The sequence below is a fragment of the Lichenostomus cassidix genome, chromosome 4, assembly GCF_008360975.1.
Source record: "Lichenostomus cassidix isolate B80296 chromosome 4, HeHo_3.0, whole genome shotgun sequence".
NCBI classification, from domain to species: Eukaryota; Metazoa; Chordata; class Aves; order Passeriformes; family Meliphagidae; genus Lichenostomus; species Lichenostomus cassidix.
In genome coordinates this window covers 59145755-59164382 of record NC_139484.1, presented here as the reverse complement: position 1 = coordinate 59164382, position 18628 = coordinate 59145755, and the positions used below count along the sequence as shown (strand labels likewise).

Genomic DNA, 18628 nt, shown 5'->3' with positions numbered 1-18628 from the left:
CTGGGAGAGGCTGGGGCGGGGCTGATTCCTCCAGTCCTCCAGCGCTTCCCCTGTGGATTGTGCCCTGAGCAAAGCCAGCAGGGGCAGGACAGAGGTTCTCCCTCACTGCCTGGTTTCTCTTCCCCAGTGCTGGAGCAGGAAGAACAGGCACCTTCTGTGCGCTGAGCACTGTCCTGGAGAGGGTGAAGGCAGAGGCGATCCTCGATGTCTTTCAGACGGTCAAGAGTTTAAGACTACAGAGGCCACATATGGTGCAGACACTGGTAGGTGCCTCCTGCCACGCCAGAACCTCAGCAAGGATGGCTGGGGACTCTGTGTTGAGCAAAAACCTCCTTGGTTCAAGGACTTCACTCTCCATGAAGGAGGGAGTGAGGGTATTTGTGGATTCACCATCCCTGGAAGTGTCCAAGGCTGGGTTGGATGGGGTTTGGAGCAACCTGGGATGGTGGAAGGTGTTCCTGCTCGTAGCAGGGGGGTGGAATGAGGTCATCCTTAAGATTTCTTCCAGCCCAAACCATTCTAGACTTCCATGATTTTGTGAAGGTGAGCTAGGAGGTATCTCCCCTCCTCTTGTTAAGGCATCTGGAAGAGGAGCTGAAGGCACCAAGTGCCTTTTGAACACTGACAGAAGTTGTGGGATCCTCCTTGGAGACATCCTCAGCCACATCCCACATATTCATGGGCTGAAAGAGCCTGGAAAACCATCCTGGAGTGGCTGTGGAATAGGGCTGGAGCAGGCAGGGCTTGATGAGGTCTTCCAGGAGGGATTTGCAGGGATGCTCAGGGATTTAAAAGTCTTTGGGGATCCAAACAGAACCTCAGAGAGGGAAGGGGAAGGCAGAGTTTCTTTTTGGCACCCCAGCAAGGGTTTGGGGGTGACATGGAGCTGGGAGCTGCTCTGGACACCTGAGCAAGCATCAGGTGATGTGTCAGGTGTGGATTTTTCTGCTCTAACACAATTTTCTCCCCAAATCCCACAGGAACAGTACGAATTCTGCTACAAGGTGGTGCAGGAATATATCGACGCCTTCTCAGACTACGCCAACTTCAAGTGAAGAAAAACAGGAACAAAAATCCACACCCCACCCCAAAACAAATGACAGAAGAGTTGCCTTCTTTAATATTTTGTAATATTCTGTTTGTTAATATACCCCCCCAAACAAAAAAACAAAAACTATGTGTATATATCTTAACTGTTTTAGAGGTTGGTACCATAAGCTTCATACTAGCTGGAGATTTTATATGTAGCAAAGTGTTAGTGCAGATACTGTTGGCTCCTTTTTTTCCAATGTTTTATTGGGGAATTAAATAGCGTGATGTTTGGATTAATATTGTCATACCATCTCTCTTCTGGAGAGTTGATACAGGCTGTTATTTTGTTTGTAAATCTTTTTTTTTTTTTTTCTTTCTTGAGGGAGTAAAGCCTTTTTAAAAAAAAAAAAAAAAGGAAGAGAAAGGTATCCTGGATCTCATCTGAAAACAAAACCCAAATCCACCCCCACAACCCCACCAGCACAAGCTTTTCCAAACCTGCAGGGAAATGGTTTCACATTTTTCTGCTGGTCAGCTCTTAAAAAAAAAATAAGGAGAAAAAAAAGCTTATTCTGTGTGTGTGTTTATATACAAATCCCCTCATTTTTGTATCAAAAGCTGAAAAGCTTCCTCAGGGTCAGACCACGTGCTGCTGGTTTGGAAACTCTAATTGCCACAGCAGCACCCAAATGTTAGGATTTCAACCCAAAAAAAAAGCAAAACCCAGAAAAACAAAAGGATTTTTGCTCCCTGAAGGAAAGGTCTGTGTGTTTGAGCAGGGTTGCCCCTGTGGCCCTGAGCCAGGGGAGGTCACAGTGGCCCTGCCATCCCTGCTGGTCCTCTTTGGACCAGGTGAGCTCCATCCCCAGCTGCCAGAGGGGATGTCAGATTATTTTTCCTGGCATCCTGAAAGATTCCAGAATCAAGGAATGGTTTGGGTTGGAAGGGATCTCAAAGAACATCCAATCCCACTCCCTGCCATGGTAGGAACACCTTCCACTATCCCAGGTTGCTCCAAGCTCCATCCAGCCAGCCTTGGACACTTCCAGGGATCCAGGGGCAGCCACAGCTTCTCTGGGAAATCCATTCCAGGGCCTTCCCACCCTCACAGGGAAGGATTTCTCCCAAGTACCTACTCCAAGTCAGCTCTCTTTCAAGAAGAATCCAAAAGGTCAAGAAATATCCCAAGGACCAGGAATGCAGCACTTCTACATTAGAAAAAAAACCCAAAAAAACCCTAGGTACTCCAAACAGTGATGGGGAGCACGGAGTGGCTGGCAGGGTCCAGGAATATTGACATCCCTGCCCAGGCATGTCCTAGGATTTGGGCTATGGGGTTGAAATCTAGGAAATCATGGGTAAAACAGCCCATGAGCCAGAGTGTCCAAGTTTTCCACCTTTTTCCATCCAGGCAGGATCCACAGGGGGGTTGGTGGAGGCACACGGGCAAGGGAACACCCCAAAACAGACCCCAAAAATTGCTTTGCTGCTGCCATCATCCCCACTCCGTCACCTGGCACCCCTCATGAGCCCCAACATCACCCCATTGCTAATAAATCGTGACTCCTAAATTTTGGGGGGCTTTGGGCCAAGGCTGTCAGTCACACCCCGAAATAAATGTGGTGATCCCAAAGGAATGGGGACAGGAGGGCTTTGTTTGTCCCCCAGGGATGCTCCACCCAGGAACATGGACCACCCAACAAGCCCCTCCATCCCACTGCCTGATGGAGCTCGCTGCTCCCTGGTGCTGATAATGAGGTTTTCCCCCTTTTTTCCTTCATTCCCAAGATCACTGCAGGGATGGAGGAATTTTGGGGTCTGGGAAGCTGCCTTGACCTTTTGCCACAGCATCTGCCCTGGCTGCATCCCACCAACTGCAAATATCAGAGATGTGAGCAGCTGCTGGAGATAATCCAGGGCTACATCCTGCCTAAATCCCCTTCCCGAGCTCTGTCACATCCCCAGAGCTGGGGGCTTTGGGCTCCACAGCCACTGCCAGCATCCAGCCCCAGTTTGGGGGTGACAAACTTGAAATGGGGGGAGAACTGAGGAAACAGCTGGGCTGGGGTAGGGAAACTGAGGCACGGGGGATTTGCTCCCCTCCTTTCAACAAGAGCACTCGTGGGGCTGCAAAGGGACCATCTGGATGCATCCTTTTCCAGCTGCCAGAAGAAATGAGCCCATCCTGTGGGTCCCCAGCCCCAGTGATGGGGGAACACTGGGGTCAGCAGGACAAAACACCCCAAAAAAGGGGTGTCAGGGTGCTGTCCTGCGGTGCCAAGGGGATTTGGGGGAAGGAAGCATCAAACACCAGCACAGGGAGGCCAATGCCATCAGTGAGGTCACGGTCCCCCATGGGATCAAGTGGCCAGGCCGACGTCATTGTCACCAAGACCTTCAAATAGCGCTGCCTGCCCGGCTGGCCACCACTCCAGCCACCAGCCACTGCCACCACCGACACCTGCCCGGCCAGGTGAGGCTGCCCCAGCCATGGGCAGGGGTGGGCCGGGGGGTGGGGGGTCCTGTTTGCCCCAGATTGGACCCCAGCGGCACCCGCGGGGGTGGGGGGAGTGTCCATCCTGGATCCAAACCCCAGCAGCACCCCGGGGTGCTGAGCTTCTCCAGCTCCAAAGGGCACCCCAGGGTGCTCGTTCCCTCTGGATCTCCATCCCAAACCCACCCCATGGAGCTGCTGGGGCATCTCCTCCAGCTTCTCCATCCCAAACCCACCCCATGGAGCTGCTGGGGCATCTCCTTCACCATCTCCATCCCAAACCCACCTCATGGAGGTGCTGGGGCATCTCCTTCAGCCTCTCCATCCCAAACCACCTGTGGGTGCTCAACCCTCCTCCACTTCCATCCCCCGCCCCAACTCCCAACCATCCCAGGCAGCACCCACGGGTGCTCATCCCTCCCGCAGCCCCCCGGGGAGGATGCTGGTGGGACAGGTCCCCCTGTGTCCCCGCAGCCCCCCGGCCATGGCACCCCGCGGGTCGCTGCTGCTGCTGGCGCTGCTGCTGCTGAGCTGTGCCCTGCCCCGCGTCCCCGGCCAGCACTGGTCCCACGGCTGGTACCCGGGGGGCAAGCGGGACCTCAGGGGCCCCACAAACCTCCAGGTAGGGTGTCACCCTCGGTTCATCCCCCGCTAGGTCATTCCCCTCCGTCCCAGGGTGATTCCCCCCGTTCCAAGGGTGATGCCCACCCCGGCTGTGTCCCCCTGCCCTGGGACCACCACCCTGCCCCAAGGTTTGTGTCTCTCCTGGGGTAAAAGCCCCTTCCTCCTGGGGTTATAAACCCTCCCGCTTACCTCCCCGCCGAGGTACACTGCCTCAGATTATCCTCCTGGATTATACCCCCTCGCAATTATGTTCCCGTCCCGCCATTATCTCCCCGCTGAGTTCTTGGTTTATCCCCAACCCCAGATTAAATCCCACCCGGGATTTATCACCTCCACGGGCTATAATCCCCCCAGATTATCCCCCTACCTGAGTTATCCCCCGCCAGATTATCCCCTTTTCCCATGGGGATAGGGGGCTTCTCCACCGATTTATCTTCCCCCTCGAAACCCCCGCAGTTTATCCACCCGGAATTTCCCCCACCCGCGGGGTGATTCTCCCCCATCCTGTCTGTTTTCCCCCACGGGTGTCCCCCTTTTCCCCCTTCCCGCAGGTCCCGTCCCCTCTCGGGCGCTGCCATCCTCTCCCGTGTCCCCCGCGGCGGGAGGAGCCGCTGCCGGTGAGCAGCAACGGGGCTGGGGGGTCCGGAGGGCTCCGGGGGGATCCCCGGGACCGGGACTGACCGATCCCCCCGCTCCCCTCCCGCAGCCGCCCGCGCTGCGCCCCTGACCGAGCCCAGCGAGCCGCGCGGGAGCGAGCCGGGACATGCCGCGGGGAATAAAGGGGCTGCGGGCGAGCTGAGCGCTGTGCTGCTGCTGGGATGGGGTGGGATAATGGGATAATGGGATAATGGGATAATGGGATGGGATGGGATGGGATGGGATGGGATGGGATGGGATGGGATGGGATGGGATGGGATGGGGGACAGTCTCCGGGGGGTGGCATGTGTCCCGCGGGGATGCCGTGTCTCGTGGGGATGATGGTGACCGGGAGGGTCACGGTGCCGTGCGGGGAATTCGTGTCGCGGGGAGCGGGAAATCTATCCCGTGGGATTCGTGTCCCGGGGGGATACCGTGTCCCGTGGGAGATGCCCTGTCTCGTGGGAGGTGTCCCTGGGGACAGTGGTTCCGTGGCGGATGCCGTGCCCGCGGAGGGAAGCGTCCGATGCGAGGAGGTTGTGTCTTTCGGGGTGCCGTGTCTCGTGGGCGGCTGTTCCCTGGGGGGACTCCCTGTGCCACAGCGTTCGTGTCCCGTGGGGGTGTCCCTGTCCCGTGTGTGTCCATGTCCCCTGTACAGTGTCCCTGTCCCCCGGGTGTCCCTGTCCCGCGGCTGTCCCTGTCCCGTGTAGCAGTGTCCGTGTCCCTCGGCTGTCCCTGTCCCGTGTAGCAGTGTCCCTCGGCTGTCCCTGTCCCGTGTAGCAGTGTCCCTGTCCCACGGCTGTCCCTGGACTCGCTTTCATGGACTACATTTCCCATCATGCCCCGCTCCCCTTCCCTTCCCGTGGCTCCGCGCGCGGGTCCCTCTCTGACGTCACTCCAGCGCCGTGACGTCACTCTCCGCCGCGGCCCCGCCATGCTGCCGGCGCTGAGGCAATGCCGCCCGGTTCCCGTCCCGCTGCCCGCCCTGGCGGCCGCGCTGGTTCCCGGCGCCTTCCCGGGGCTCTGTCCCGCCTGGTGCCCGCGGGCCGTGCCGGCGCGGGGCCGTAAGAGCCGGCACGACTCCCCCGCCAAGTCCAAGGCGGCGCGGGTGAAGATGCCGCCGCCCGTGGACCCTGAGGAGCTGCTGGTGGTGCTGGAGCGATACCGGCAGCACCGCCTGGTGCTCGGCGCCCTCCGGTACCGGCACGGGCCGGGGAGGGGCTGGGGGCTGCTGTGGGGCAGGGGAAGGTTGGGGGCTGGCTGTGGCTGTGGGTGTGGGGCTGATGTGGGGCAGGGGAGGGTTGGGAGTCTGGAATGGGGCTGGTTAGAGGGCTGTTGTGGGGCAGAGGAGGGTTGCGGGCTGGTTGTGAGTGGATATGGGACTTGCTGTAGGGCAGGGCACTGGCTATGGGGCTGGGAGCGGCTGTGGGGCAGGGGGGATTGGTGTCTGGCTGTGACAGGGTGTGGGACTGGCTGCGGAGTGTGTAGTGCGGTGGTAGAGAGGGTGTGGGGCTCTGGGGCAGGGCAGTGCTGGGCTTGGGGCCATTTGGGGCTGCTTTGAGAGAGAGGGCTGGCTGTGGGGCAGGGGAGGGCTGAGGGGTTTGGGGCACTTTGTACCAGCGGCAGGCAGATCCTGCGATACTGCGGGGTGGGAAAAATCTGGTGGGACTGACCGCTGTGGGATGGGATGGTGAAGCTGGCTCTGCTATGGGGCAGTTTGGGGATAACCCCCTGTGCTCCCAGCCCCGGGCAGGAGCTCAGTGCCTCTCTCTGTCAGGGCCGAGTTCAGGGCCGAGGTGCAGCAGCAGAAGCGGGAGGAGCGCCTGGCTGCCCAGATGTCTGCGGAGGAGCTGGAGGAGCACCGGCGCCTGATGGCCTGGAACGACGAGGAGAACGCGCGGCAGAGAGCACGCAGGTCAGCACGGCTCTGCAGAGCCAGGGACACGCTGCCCTCTGTGCCTGGGACTGCTGCTCGGGCAGGATTAGCTCATTTAGAGCCTGGCTGAGCTTTCACAGAGGCAGGGTTACTCTGGGCTGGCTTAGGAACTGGCTGGTGAGCAGGAAGTGTGGCCAGCAGGACCAGGGAAGGGATTCTTTCCCTGTACTCGGAACTGGTGAGGCCACACCTCGTGTGCTGTGTCCAGTTCTGGGTTCCTTAATTTAGGGAGGATGTGGAGATGCTGGAGCGTGTCCAGAGAAGGGCAACAAGGCTGGTGAAGGGTCTGGAAATGTCTTTTAGGAAAGGTCTTGAAGGTCTGGGAAGTCTTTGAGGAAAGACTGAGGGAGCTGGGGGAGCTGAGCCTGGAGAAAAGGAGGCTCAGTGGAGACCTTATCACTTTATCAACTCCCTGACAGGAGGGTGCAGCCAGGAGGGGGTCAGGCTCTGCTCCCAGTCAGCCAGGGACAGGACAAGAGGATGAGGTCTTTTCCTAATTGATTCTGTAATTCTAGGAAATTGTGACATTTTAAATAAATCTGCTTGTGCAGCAATCGTGGTTCCTGTGCCTTTTGCTGCTGAGGACCAAGTCAAGGTGCTCTGGGCAACCTCCTGCTCTCCTGAGGATGGATGTGTCACCTCATCCATCAGATTTTCCTTTCTGTCTGGCAGAGAGGAGAGACTCAGGAAAGAAGAGGAGGAGCAGAAGAGGAAGAAGTCAGAGATTGCTGAGAAGCAGGCCAGGAAAATGGAGGCTTTCCTGGAGGAGAAGGAGAAGGAGGTTCTCCAGCTGCAGGTAAGAGCAGCTGGTGCCTCCTGGGAACCAAGCTGTCAGCATTCCCTGCAGGGGAGCCATGTGGAAGCCGTGGGCTTGTTTTCCCAAGATTTTTCACTTGGCAGCTGGGAACACAAGCATCAGCACCTCCTAGAGGTGTTGACAGCATGTGAACGGGGGAGAGGTTGAGCCAGAGCTCTGGGAACAGGGTGGGATAATCCTGAGGGGGATAATCCTTGTCCTTGGGCTCAGGAGGAAGCCAAGAACTTCATCACCCCCGAGAACCTGGAGGCACGGATCGAGGAGTGCCTGGACAACCCTCGGAACTACAACTTCGCCATCGACAAGGAGGGGCGCATCGTGAAGCGCACGGTGCTGTCCTAGCAGCCCTGGGATGAGCCTGGCTTGTGTCCAGAGGCCCCCCAGGCAACACAGATTCTTCCTCTGAATGTATCAAATGACCACAGAATGGTGGAGAAAGGCCACAGGCCTGGCTGTGCTGCTTCCAAAGGGTTAATGCCTGCGGGAAGTGGGGTGAGGGGGAAGCTCGGAGGCTCCAGCAGCCTGGCTCAGCCCTGTGTGCCTGTTGCTGTGCCTGTGATCTCACCTCCCACGTGTTTGGATCCCTCCTGCATTCACACACAGCCTGTGGGGAGAGGCAGGAGCAGTCCTGAGGCAGAGCTTGGCTCTGAGCTCCTTGCTGTCAGCTCCTCTGCATGCTTCCACAGGCAAATGAGGGCTGAGTGGATTTGTAGGAAACACTGACCTTTCCCCTTTTTGCTGTTGGGGGAAGGAATTTATTGTACCTCCTGATTTCACACTTTAAACCCTCCTTTGCACATCGCTTGGTGTGGCTAAATAAGAAAACGTGTCTGAATGATCCAGGATTTCTGGTGTCTCCTTATTCCTCCCTCCAGCCTTATTTTATTGATCACCTGGAGCTGAAGGTGTAGATAAAATAAAATTGGGCATTTTGGGTTGTTGGGATCTTCCATGCTCTCAGCTTTCTCCTAAAACCTCTGTTTTTGGGCTGCCCAGTGTTGAGCCTGGAGTTTGCTGTGATTCAGTCATGGTCTGCAGGTCCCTCTCCCTCCTTCCCTCAGATAATTGACCTGAAATCCTCACTTTTTACTTCCACTTTCTCCTAAAAATATGTTTTTCTCTCCTCCCAAGTGTGCACTTAAACCAGGCGAGCGCACAAAACCCACAGACTTCAGTCTGGGTTGTTTTTCTGTACAAGTTTTATTTCTAATTAAGCTCATCACTTCAATCTGAGTCACAGCATGAAGCAGGGCTGGGACAGTGATGGATGCAGGATCCTGTGGATTCTCTCCCAGGTGGGCTATGCAAACAGCATCTCCTGGTCACAGGATGAGTCAGTGCCACAGCCCTCTGAGGGGAAAGAGGGGAGAGCGTGGTGTGAAACCAGACAGCACCAACCAGACCCCAGAGACCCCCCAAAACAGCCCACAGAGATCCCTGAACCAGCCTCCAGGGACCCTCTGAACCAGCTGCTAGAGATCCCCCAAAACAGTCCCCAAAGATCCCCTAAAAAGACCCCAAAGCCTCTTGGCTCACACCTTTCCCTGAGGTTTCCCGGGATTTATAGTGGGATCTCTGGTAGTTTAATTTAGGGAAGAGAGTGGGAGTTTTGGAAAACTAACGAGCAGGAGGGGTCGTGGGTCCTGCACTTGCACAACCCCCAAAATTTGATTGCCATCTGCTTCCCTCCTGCCCAAAACCTTCCCGTCTCATCCCTTCCCTCGAGTCTGGATAGGTCATGGAGCATGGAGGTGATGGGTGGACACACGGATGGGACAAAGACGATCCCCTGAGGGCATCATCCCCTCTCCCGCTGTTCTACAGAGCCCTGAATTCCCTCCCGGGCATGCGAGAACCCCGTGACAGGAATCCCATAATCCCATTACAGGAACCCCGGGATGCCGTGCCTCTCACCGGTGCTGCAGCAGATGCCGGGAGCGGCGCAGCTGCCGCCGGAGCCGCAGGGTTTGCGCCCCGACTCGCAGGGGGTGGGCAGGAAGTTTTCCTCCTGGCAGCGCAGCGTTTCCGAGGTGCCGATGTAGCAGCCCAGCTCTTCCCCGCAGCAGATGTTGGGCCCGAAGCAGTGGCCCTTGTTCCGGGGACCGCAGGGCAGGCACTGCTGGGGAACAGGGGGGAGAAGGTTGGGAGAAGGGAAGGATGAGGTTTGGGGTGCTCCGAGCCCTCCAGGATATACCTTCCTGATGTCCATGTCCAGCACGGCGCGTTTGCCCCCGATGGGGCAGTTCTGGATGTAGCAAGCTGAGGAGAGAGCCAGGAGCCCCAGGAGGCAGAGGGCCAGAGCCTTGCAGGACATAGCGGCGGGACAGGGAGGTTTTGGGCTGCTCATCCCAACTGCTGGCCCTGTATTTATAGTCCTGGCTCCTACTTAGGGATTCTGGCACCGTGCTCCTTAAAAAGCACAAGGAATTGCTTCCCACAGTGGAGGGCTCGGCTAATAGCCGGAGGTCGAGGACGTGAGGTCAAGGACAAGGTGTTGGTTTTCTCCTCCGTGATGAGTCCGGCGGCCGCAGGAATATGTGGAGGGTGTGGATGGAGGTGGATGAACGTGTGGAGGTTGTGGATGGAGTCTGGGGCTTGGGAACATTGTCTGGCAGCCACTTCGGGCTGCTGAGCTGTGGTGTGTCCCACTGGGAATGCCTCTGGCATGGAGAGGGTAGGGATGAAGGAAGCTGGGATGTGTCCACCCAGGAGCATGTGCTTCCCTTGGTTTCGGATCCCTTTGGGTGGAGGAAGCAACCCCATCTCCTCTGGGATCATCCATGGGATTTGGGGTGGGGAATGCCCTTGTTGGCCCCATCCACCCACCTGTGCCTGGCTTTTGGGGGATGCTCAGCACTGGGCTCACCGTGCTCTGGGACAATGGTGACACCCAGTCCATCCCCACTCAGTCATCCAACACTTCCACAGCCACTAAAGCTCCCGGGCAAAGGCCTGAAATCCCAAATTTCCCCACTTCTCCTTGGAGCTGCACCCAGGGACTGAATGTGGTGCCCTGAGCCACGTCAGCAGCACACAAAGCCCCCCCTTGTCCCTGAGAAACAGCACTGAGGATGAGGCTGAAGGCTGATGCAACCACCCAGGTCCTGCTCACCCCAGCACCTCGCCTTCCTTATCACAATTAGGAGCTCCCCAGCTTGAATAAATTTCTCTGCTGAGGACAAAACTTGACGTCCATTGAGATCATTACCCTGCTCTGGCTTAATTGGGAATTAGGCAGCCCAGAGCCAGACAGTCATGACCTTTTCCTATCCCTCTGGCTTGCTTCAAAATCGGCCACTTAGCTCAGCCAGCGCAAGGGCAGCCAGGTCCCTGTCCCGGGGTCAGTCCCAGTCCCTGGGGACAAGGCAGGCACTGGGATCCATGTTAATGGGGTGGAAATGGGGCTCAGCACCTGCTGTGTGCTGTCCCATCGGCTCAGCTCCAGCTGCAGCACAGGGTGGAGGGGAGAATCCTCATCCCAGAGCCCCTACAGCTGTTCCAGGGCTGCCCAGACCCCTGCAGGATATGACTTGGGCAGACAAGTGGGGGAAAAAATCCCAATTATCAGCCCCTAGTACTTTCTGAGGACTGGACATCCCAATTTTGAGGGGTGCATCAGATGGAGTTTATCCCAGCTCAGCCACCCATCCCTGGTTCTGCAGGAATATTGGGGTTCACATCCTGCATCTCAGGAAAGTCCGAGTGCTAGGGCTGTGCTGAAAGCCCAATTCCTTCATCCCTCCTCAGAGTCCCCCATCCATGCTGGTGTCACCCCTTTCCCAAGGGTTTTGGGGTGATTTGGGATTGCCCAGCTCCCCAGGGCTGGGATAAGTCACTGGCTGTGGCAAGCAGATGCTGCACCAATCCTGCATCCCCTGCGGGGTGCGGGGAGCTGCAGGATGGATCCCACCGGTGTCAGGGAGCTCCACCTCCCTGGAGGTGCCACCTCCCTCAGGGACACTATAAAGGACAAGCTGTCCCCTGTGCCGTGGCCAGTGCCAGCCTGGAGAGACCTTGGAGCAAGGACCCCGCAGGGTAAGAGAGCTGGGAGGGGGTTGGGATAACTGCATCCCAAATTTTGGGAGGTGACAGTGGGATAATGGAGACTGATCCTGCCATAGGTGTCCAGAGGGGATGGGGAAAGATGAGACCAGCCCTGGAGAGGGTGTGTGGAGCTGAGAGCCCAAACCCCACTGTCTTGGGGGATTTTGGGTGCTTTTCCTTCCTTTTTATCATTTTTAGCAGATGCTGTGCTGATTCCTGAAGGCAGCGAGGCCCCGAATCTTCCCCAAAGAGGGGCTTGGCCACGAGGTAATGTGACAGTGGCACATCCCAGCTGTCCCCAGCCTCCTGGGGCTGGGGGTGCTGCCAGGGCTCCTGGGTGGGACTCGACAGCCAGATCCCAAATTCCAGCTCCATTCCCTGGGAGCTACAAGGATGGGGCCAAACCAGCCAAACCACTGCAGACAAGAGCCAAACCACCCACCCTCCGTGAGGATTTGGGGACATGCAGACCTTCCAACATGCCCATCCCGAGCCCAAACCAGCTCCCCTGGAGCCCCCACGACCCAGGACGAGGCCACCACAGTGCACGAGGACTTTTATTGGGTCTCGTATGTACAGTGCCGGGGTGGGGGTGTCGCTGAGGGTGACAGGGATGCCCCACGCCCTGGCTCAGAGGAGGGGGTGCTTGCCCTGCTGCTGCTGCTGCCGATTTGCCAAGTGCATGAGCTTGAGGAGCAGATCTCCAGCCGAGCCATCCAGCACCGTCAGGTTCTTCTCCTCCGCCGCCTCCTGAGCGCCGTCGCTGCCCTCGTCCAGGCAGGCAGTGTCCGTGGAGCATGTCTCTGCCGCGGGAAGCAAAAGGTGGAGATGGAACAGGTTATTTGGGACCAGCAGGGGGTTATTTTCAGCTGGGGAAAGGGGTGGTGACAGCCAGGGGTGCCCTGCACAGCTCGTGCTCCAGTTTTGTCTCTGCTGTTAACCAGGGCTTGGGTTTTCTGGCACATCAGGGAGGCTGAGTGTGCCTGGCTGGGAAAACTCACGGTGGGTCAGGAAGGAGCTCTGAGCCCAATCCTTTCGAAACAGAATGGTTTGGGTTGGAAGGGACATTTAAAGCCCATCTTGTCCCATGTCCTGCCACGGGTAGGGACAACTTCCACTACCCCAGGTTGCTCCAAGCCCTGTCCAGCCTGGTCTTGGACACTTCCAGGGATCCAGGGGCAGCCACAGCTTCTCTGGGCACCCTGTGCCAGGGCCTCCCCACCTTCACAGGGAACAATTTCCTCCTTCCTGAATTCAACTATCCCCAAATCATCTCCGAACGGAGCCAACACAGCTGCCACTCCATGCCTCAGTTTCCCCTCCCTAAGACTCACCAACACCACCAGAGGAGCATCACCTCGTGAATGGTGACGGAAGGTGGTGGAAGGGGAGACTTCTGCCCCTTGCCATCCCTCCGTGGTCCCCACCCACCCCAAAATCGCCGTCCCCCCGCGGTTACCGGCGGTGCAGCAGATGCCGGGCGCGGCGCAGCGACCCCCGGAGCCGCAGGGCTGCCCGCCGGCCTGGCAGGGCGAGGGCAGGTAATCCTCCTCGGCGCAGCGCCGCGTCTCCGCCGTGCCCAGGTAGCAGCCCAGCTCCGCTCCGCAGCAGATGCTTGGCCCGAAGCAGTTCCCTCTGTTCCCGGGGCCGCACGGCATGCACTGCGGGAAGGAGCTGCCTCAGCGCCCGCACCCCAAAAAATCCTCCTTGCCCCTTTCTGGATTACAAAGCAGCTCCCCACCATCCCCTCTTGCAGCTCTTGGAGGTGCCACATTGTGGTCGCCAACAGCAGGGTGGCCTGGTGTCCCCACTGCCCCCCATGCCCTCCCTGTCCCCTCTCCGTGTGCTGTCCTGTCCTGCTGCCCCCAGGAGCATCTCTGTGGCCAAGCTTGACCCCTTCTCCAGGTGCTAACAGCACTTCGGAGCGGTCATTCCTCCGCCACTGCCCCACCGTGTGCCCTGGACATGCCCCTCAGCCATCCCAAAAACCCCGCAGCTCCGGGGAGCGTGGCACGGCCAGCGGTGCCCGCAGGTGACAAGGAGCCCCTGCACCCCACAGAGCCACTCCAAAAGCTCCATGCCGCGTCCCGAAGCGCCCGTCCCGTACCTGTCGGAGAGCTGTGTCTGCCAGCGCCCGCTTCCCGCCGCGGGGGCAGTTCTGGATGTAGCAGGCGGAGGACAAGGCGAGGAGGCAGAGGAAGGAGAGGGGCAGCGAAGGCTCTGCCATGGTGAAGTTGCCCGCGGCCGTGCCAGGGGAAGCTGCTCCAGCTGCGTCTGGTGGCCCCGTGCTGAGAGAGCTGCTATTTATGCTGCCATCACCCCTTCCCAGGGGAGGAGGAGGAGGAAGAAGAGGGATGGGTTGGATTTTTTCTTTTGTTGTTGTTTTTCCTTTTTTTTCCCTGCCTTTTTTTTTTTTTTTTTTTAAATCCCCAAATCGCATCCAAGCAAGTCTGTAATTGAGATGATTCAGTGCGGCAGCACTCAGGGCTGGTGAATCCCACCCTTGGCTCCTCCGAGGGGAACAGGCCAGCCCTGGGATGTGCTTGGGAAGGGGCGCTGGGTGGGCTGGGGGCAGATTTAGGTAGAGGTGCTCCTTCAGAATGTGCTGGTTTGGAGACAAATGCAGATTGGGGGACAGATGTTCGTTTAGGAGATGCGATTTTGGGAGCGGTGCTGGTTTGGGAGGTATGTTTGTTTGGAGTGATGCAGATTTTGGGAGAGTTGCTGGTTTTGGAGGGCTGCTGGCTTAAAGGGATGTAGGTTTTGGGAGAGGTGCTGATTTCAGAGGATGCTGGTCTGGGAGCAATGCTAGTTTGGGGAGGGATGAGAGTTTAGAAGGTGCTGCTTCAGGGAGGGTTGTTTATTTGGAGGATGATGGTTTGGGAAGGGATTCTGGTCAGAAGGGATGCTAGTTTGGGGGAGGATTTTGCTTTGGGGTTGCTGGTTTGACTGATGCTGCTGCTGGAGGGAGAGGATTGTGTTTGGGGATGGGAGAGACCCCTGGGTGCACAAAGCCACCCCAAAAACAGGGACTGGGCTGCAGCTTTGGGGTGCAGGGCAGGATCCTGCCAGCCCCTGTCCCCAAAGGGACCTGTCAGTGCCACCCACGGCTCTTCCACCTTTTCTCCAAGAATCCAGAAGGCAGGGAAACCAGTGGGAGAGGGGGAGACGAAAAGGCACCTTTGGGGCTGCCACAGACCCTCCTGGGTCTCATCTGCGCTGAGACCCAGCACTTCAGGAGCTTCCTGCCCCATCCAGCTATGAACATTCCTGATCCCAGATCCCTTTTCCAACCACACCGAGGGCATCCTCAGCAATGTGACATTAATATGCCCAGAGGAATGAGGTGCCTATGAGCATCACCCTTCTCCTTCTCCCCCCAAAAATGCTGGGATTGGCTCACAGTGGTCAGGAGGGGTTGGTTTTGGACAATGTGGGGGTGCTGCCAGCTTCTGGAGTGGTTTTGTTTACTTGTCTTCACTCAAGGTGGGGAATTGAGGCAGAGAGCCATAAAAATCAACCTGGACATAACTTGGGGTGGCTGAACATGTTTTTGCCCCCCCCTCATTAGTTTCCCTCATTTTCTCCCCCTCATGAACATCCCTTTTCTGCTGGATCAACACCCCAGCCCAGCTCAGCCCTGGCTGAGGGGATGGTGGTACCCTGGGTGGGGAAGGGGCTGCTCTGCTCGAGAATCCCAAAGGAAACCGTGATCCCACAACAATCCTTGGGAAGCCAAAGCACTTTGAAAAGCCCCACAGGAGGCAGGGAGCGATGCTGGAGAGGGCTGAACCCCAGAGCATCGCTTTGCTCCCCAAGGGAAACTGAGGCACGCAGGGAAAACATTTGATGTCTCAATCCTGGAGGGTCCTGGAGCTCCTGCCGGTGGGATTTTGGAGCACGGATCGGCCTGGGGGGTGACAGTCCTGGGGGTTGGGGCTTTTGCTGGGTGACATGAGGGTGATTTCCTGCCCTCAAGGGGGGTGAAAGCAGCCACAGCCCCTGACTCACCCCTCCCCGGGACCGAGGGAGCAGCGAGTTCCCAAATTTGCCCCGTGACGCTGAATCACCCACGTGGGGCAGCTGTGGGGGATTTAATGACCAACCTCATTAGCACCAGCCTCGTTTCCCCATCCCAACCCATCCCTTCACAGCGGGAGCCCAAACCCACTTACGTTGCAGGGCCGAGGAGGACGCAAAAGCCCTCGGCTGGGAAAACTTTTCTTTAAAAGAACCCCAAATGTCAGCTCTAAATTGGGTGTTTCGCGCTCCTGCTCCGTCTCTTCATTACTGTATCGTAAAATTACATTAGCTGGGAACGATCTGCATTCAAATGACTCTGTGTCTGGAATGATAACGCAGGAATATGAGATTAAAATGTAATTATGCTCTTTAAAGTCAAGGAAGGTTAATAAAATGTTTTTCCAAGTTGCAGAGGCTCCGCAGCAGCAACGCGGAATCACTTATGGGAATCAAGGGGAGGATGAGGTGGGGATGGGGAGGAAGGAACAGGTGGAAAACACAACAAGGGGGTTTTGGGGAGGGAAATATTGGGATCACCTGGGGTGAATAATGGGATAAGTGATCCCAGATGGATGGATGGGTTTCACTGGGGTGGGCAGAGCTGGGAACATCCCTGCTGGGCTGAGATGGAGCCGAGGTGCTGCTGTGCCCCCATCCCACATGCCGCTCCCAACCGAGGCCTTGGGATGGCTCCAAATCTACCCCAAATCCTCCAACACCAGCCCCGGGGTCCCTTCTTTGTGCCTCCAGCACTGGATTTGCTCTTCCCCGTCCCCCCAGGCTCTTCCCGCGGCCCGAGGATGTTCCTTCGGCAGTGCTGATCTAACGACATGCACAGGGTGGGGTCGCTGCCGGAGCATCCATCGCGGCACTAGCGGCTCCCATCCGTATCCCGGCTCCCCTCGGGAATGAGGGAAGCCCCAGAGGCCTGACCTGGGCTGGGAATAGGGCAGCACCCTCAAATGTGCCTCCCTGCTCAGCCAAAATATGGCCCCAGCTCTTAGAGACACCAGCAAAGGCTGCCAGAGGGGCTCAGCCACAGAGAACATGGAATCATTAGGGTTGGAAAAGCTCTCTGAGATCGTCGAGTCCTCCAGCACTGCCAAACGCCACCACTAACCATGTCCCCACGTGCCACATCCACATGGATTTTAAATCCCTTCAGGTTTGGGGACTGCACTGCTGCTCTGGGCAGCTGAGCCAGGGCTGGACAACCTTTCTGTGAAGAAACTTTCCCTCATATCCAAGCTAAACCTCCCCCTTGCTTCATTAACAGCAGGAGCTTTGTTAGCTGTGGAGCCCCAGCGAGGTCTCTGAGACCTTTTGGAGGCAGGAGGGAGGATGAAGGTGACTCTGCTTGGCTGCAGCACAGAGAACTCCCAGTGCCAAAGTTTAACCAGGATAAATAAGAGTGATGGCATTTTTTCAGGGTAAATTAGGGGACGTTGGAAAGTGGGATGAATTTCACCGTTTTGTGCGTTTTCCTGCCTTTGCCACGGCTGGAAGGGGATGCAGCAGGGAAGGAGAAACTTGTTGAACACAATGTGCTGGGGACTTGGAGAGGGTCAGGCTGGCAAGGGAGAGCTCCCTGCTCGTGCCTGGGAGCACTAATGCTCCTCAAATGGATGTGTCACAGGCACGACACTGTCACTGTGACCCCGTGGCTGACAGGGGGCTAATGGCTGAGGGCTGGTGGGGAGGAGGATCCTTCACCTCCTGCCCCAGCAGGCACCTTCTCCCCTCCCATCTCGGCTAAAGATGCTCCTCTGCTTCCCTGACAGCTGGAAAACAGCTTTGATGCCTCTTTAAAGGCAGCACAGCCAACGGCAAGATTGGCTGTGGAGCTGCTCTGATCATTTCCGTGGCCAAATCCATCCTGCTGGGATGTGGATGTCACATCAGGAGGTCACTGACCGACAGGGGATGGATTTGTCCAAGGAAATGCTTGAAGGACAGCATTAGAGGAAATTGCTCAGGCCACAATCAAAGGCCATTCCCCATCTCCCAGGGAGAAGATAGGGAATAAATTTGCTGGTGGCATCCATAGGGGAGCTGAAGAGGGATTGCTGTGGGTCCAGGCAGAGGAATCCATGGAAATTCCTGGCTCTGTGTCACCCAGCTCATCACCTCGGGGTGCACAGAGGTTCAGTGCCCCAGGAGCAGGGGGATTCACACACCCAGCTGTGCTCCTTCCCTGAGCTCCATGGTGCAGAGAGAAGCTCATCCCTGGATCCACAGCAAGAGGGGACACTGTGGGTGACATGTCCTGCCCAAGGGTCCCAGAGGGTTAAGCAGGAGGAGAAATTGGGAAGTGAAGGCTCTGAGAAACCTGTTGTGAGGTGGAGATGAGCCCTCTGTGTGTGGGGCTGGGACACCTGAAAATGAAAATGTGATTTTAATTACATCCCATCCCTTCCAACCCCTGTCCCTCCCTGCAGAACAAAGGGAACCTGGACATAATCTGGGAGATGATAACTCCCACCTGGATCACTGCCCACTGTCAGGACACCACAAGGAACTTTTGGGCACTGGAGAAACTTGTCAGAACCAGCAGCTTAGGGTTGTGTTGGAAGCACCCCAGCTTTGCTAATGCTGGAGAAGGTGATGGCTCTGGGGATGGAGATCCAGAGGCAGCCATCCATCCTCCTCTCTTCCCTGGAGGAGGTGTGAGAGCTGAATCACCCCAGGATGGCTCATAGCAAACACAACACCAGCACTGCAATGAAATGGATTTACTGCCTCCGAATCATGGGGTTTTTAGGAATTTTGTGCCTATTTTCCAAGCGTTTATTATTTTAAGACGCGTGATTTTCTATTTTTGCTCCCAACAGAGACGGGCTGTGAACTCCTGCTGACGCAGACAGGGAGCAGGATCAGTGTGGGGCCAGGATAAAGCTGTGTTCCAGTGCATGAGCAGCTCCTTCCCGTGCCAGGAACATGAAAACATTGCTCAGGTGCCTTTTGAGAGCAAAGAAAGGTGTGACCACGGTGAGCTGAGTCAGCTGGAGGCTCATTATGGCCC

General features: G+C 57.2%; 4 protein-coding genes across 6 annotated transcripts in view; 2 read left to right on the top strand and 2 right to left on the bottom strand.

Moving 5' to 3' along the window:
• The window catches only part of PTPRA (protein tyrosine phosphatase receptor type A), a 112487-nt gene extending 111158 nt beyond the window's left edge, over positions 1 to 1329 (top strand). For all 3 annotated transcript variants that reach the window (XM_085059485.1, XM_085059487.1, XM_085059486.1), the window contains 2 exons: positions 128 to 263; positions 981 to 1329. In XM_085059485.1, the coding sequence (XP_084915611.1) occupies positions 128 to 263; positions 981 to 1055 (211 nt within the window). In that variant the 3' untranslated portion in view covers positions 1056 to 1329. The remainder of the gene's footprint in view (positions 1 to 127; positions 264 to 980) is intronic.
• Positions 1330 to 5695: 4366 nt separating this feature from the next.
• Positions 5696 to 8377, top strand: MRPS26 (mitochondrial ribosomal protein S26). Its single transcript, XM_085059480.1, has 4 exons — positions 5696 to 5983; positions 6564 to 6701; positions 7395 to 7518; positions 7750 to 8377. Exons 1-4 carry the CDS (start codon positions 5721 to 5723, stop codon positions 7879 to 7881), a joined length of 657 nt encoding a protein of 218 aa, XP_084915606.1. The 5' UTR covers positions 5696 to 5720; the 3' UTR covers positions 7882 to 8377.
• A 383-nt stretch (positions 8378 to 8760) lies between these two features.
• On the bottom strand, positions 8761 to 9853 carry LOC146438624 (neurophysin 1-like). The gene is made up of 3 exons (XM_085059482.1): positions 9734 to 9853; positions 9454 to 9655; positions 8761 to 8889 (listed from the first exon to the last, which is right to left on the bottom strand). Exons 1-3 carry the CDS (start codon positions 9851 to 9853, stop codon positions 8840 to 8842), a joined length of 372 nt encoding a protein of 123 aa, XP_084915608.1. The 3' UTR covers positions 8761 to 8839.
• Positions 9854 to 12122: 2269 nt separating this feature from the next.
• On the bottom strand, positions 12123 to 15902 carry LOC146438623 (vasotocin-neurophysin VT). The gene is made up of 4 exons (XM_085059474.1): positions 15759 to 15902; positions 13691 to 13904; positions 13043 to 13244; positions 12123 to 12386 (listed from the first exon to the last, which is right to left on the bottom strand). Exons 2-4 carry the CDS (start codon positions 13808 to 13810, stop codon positions 12214 to 12216), a joined length of 495 nt encoding a protein of 164 aa, XP_084915600.1. The 5' UTR covers positions 13811 to 13904; positions 15759 to 15902; the 3' UTR covers positions 12123 to 12213.
• Between the last annotated feature and the right edge of the window lie 2726 nt (positions 15903 to 18628).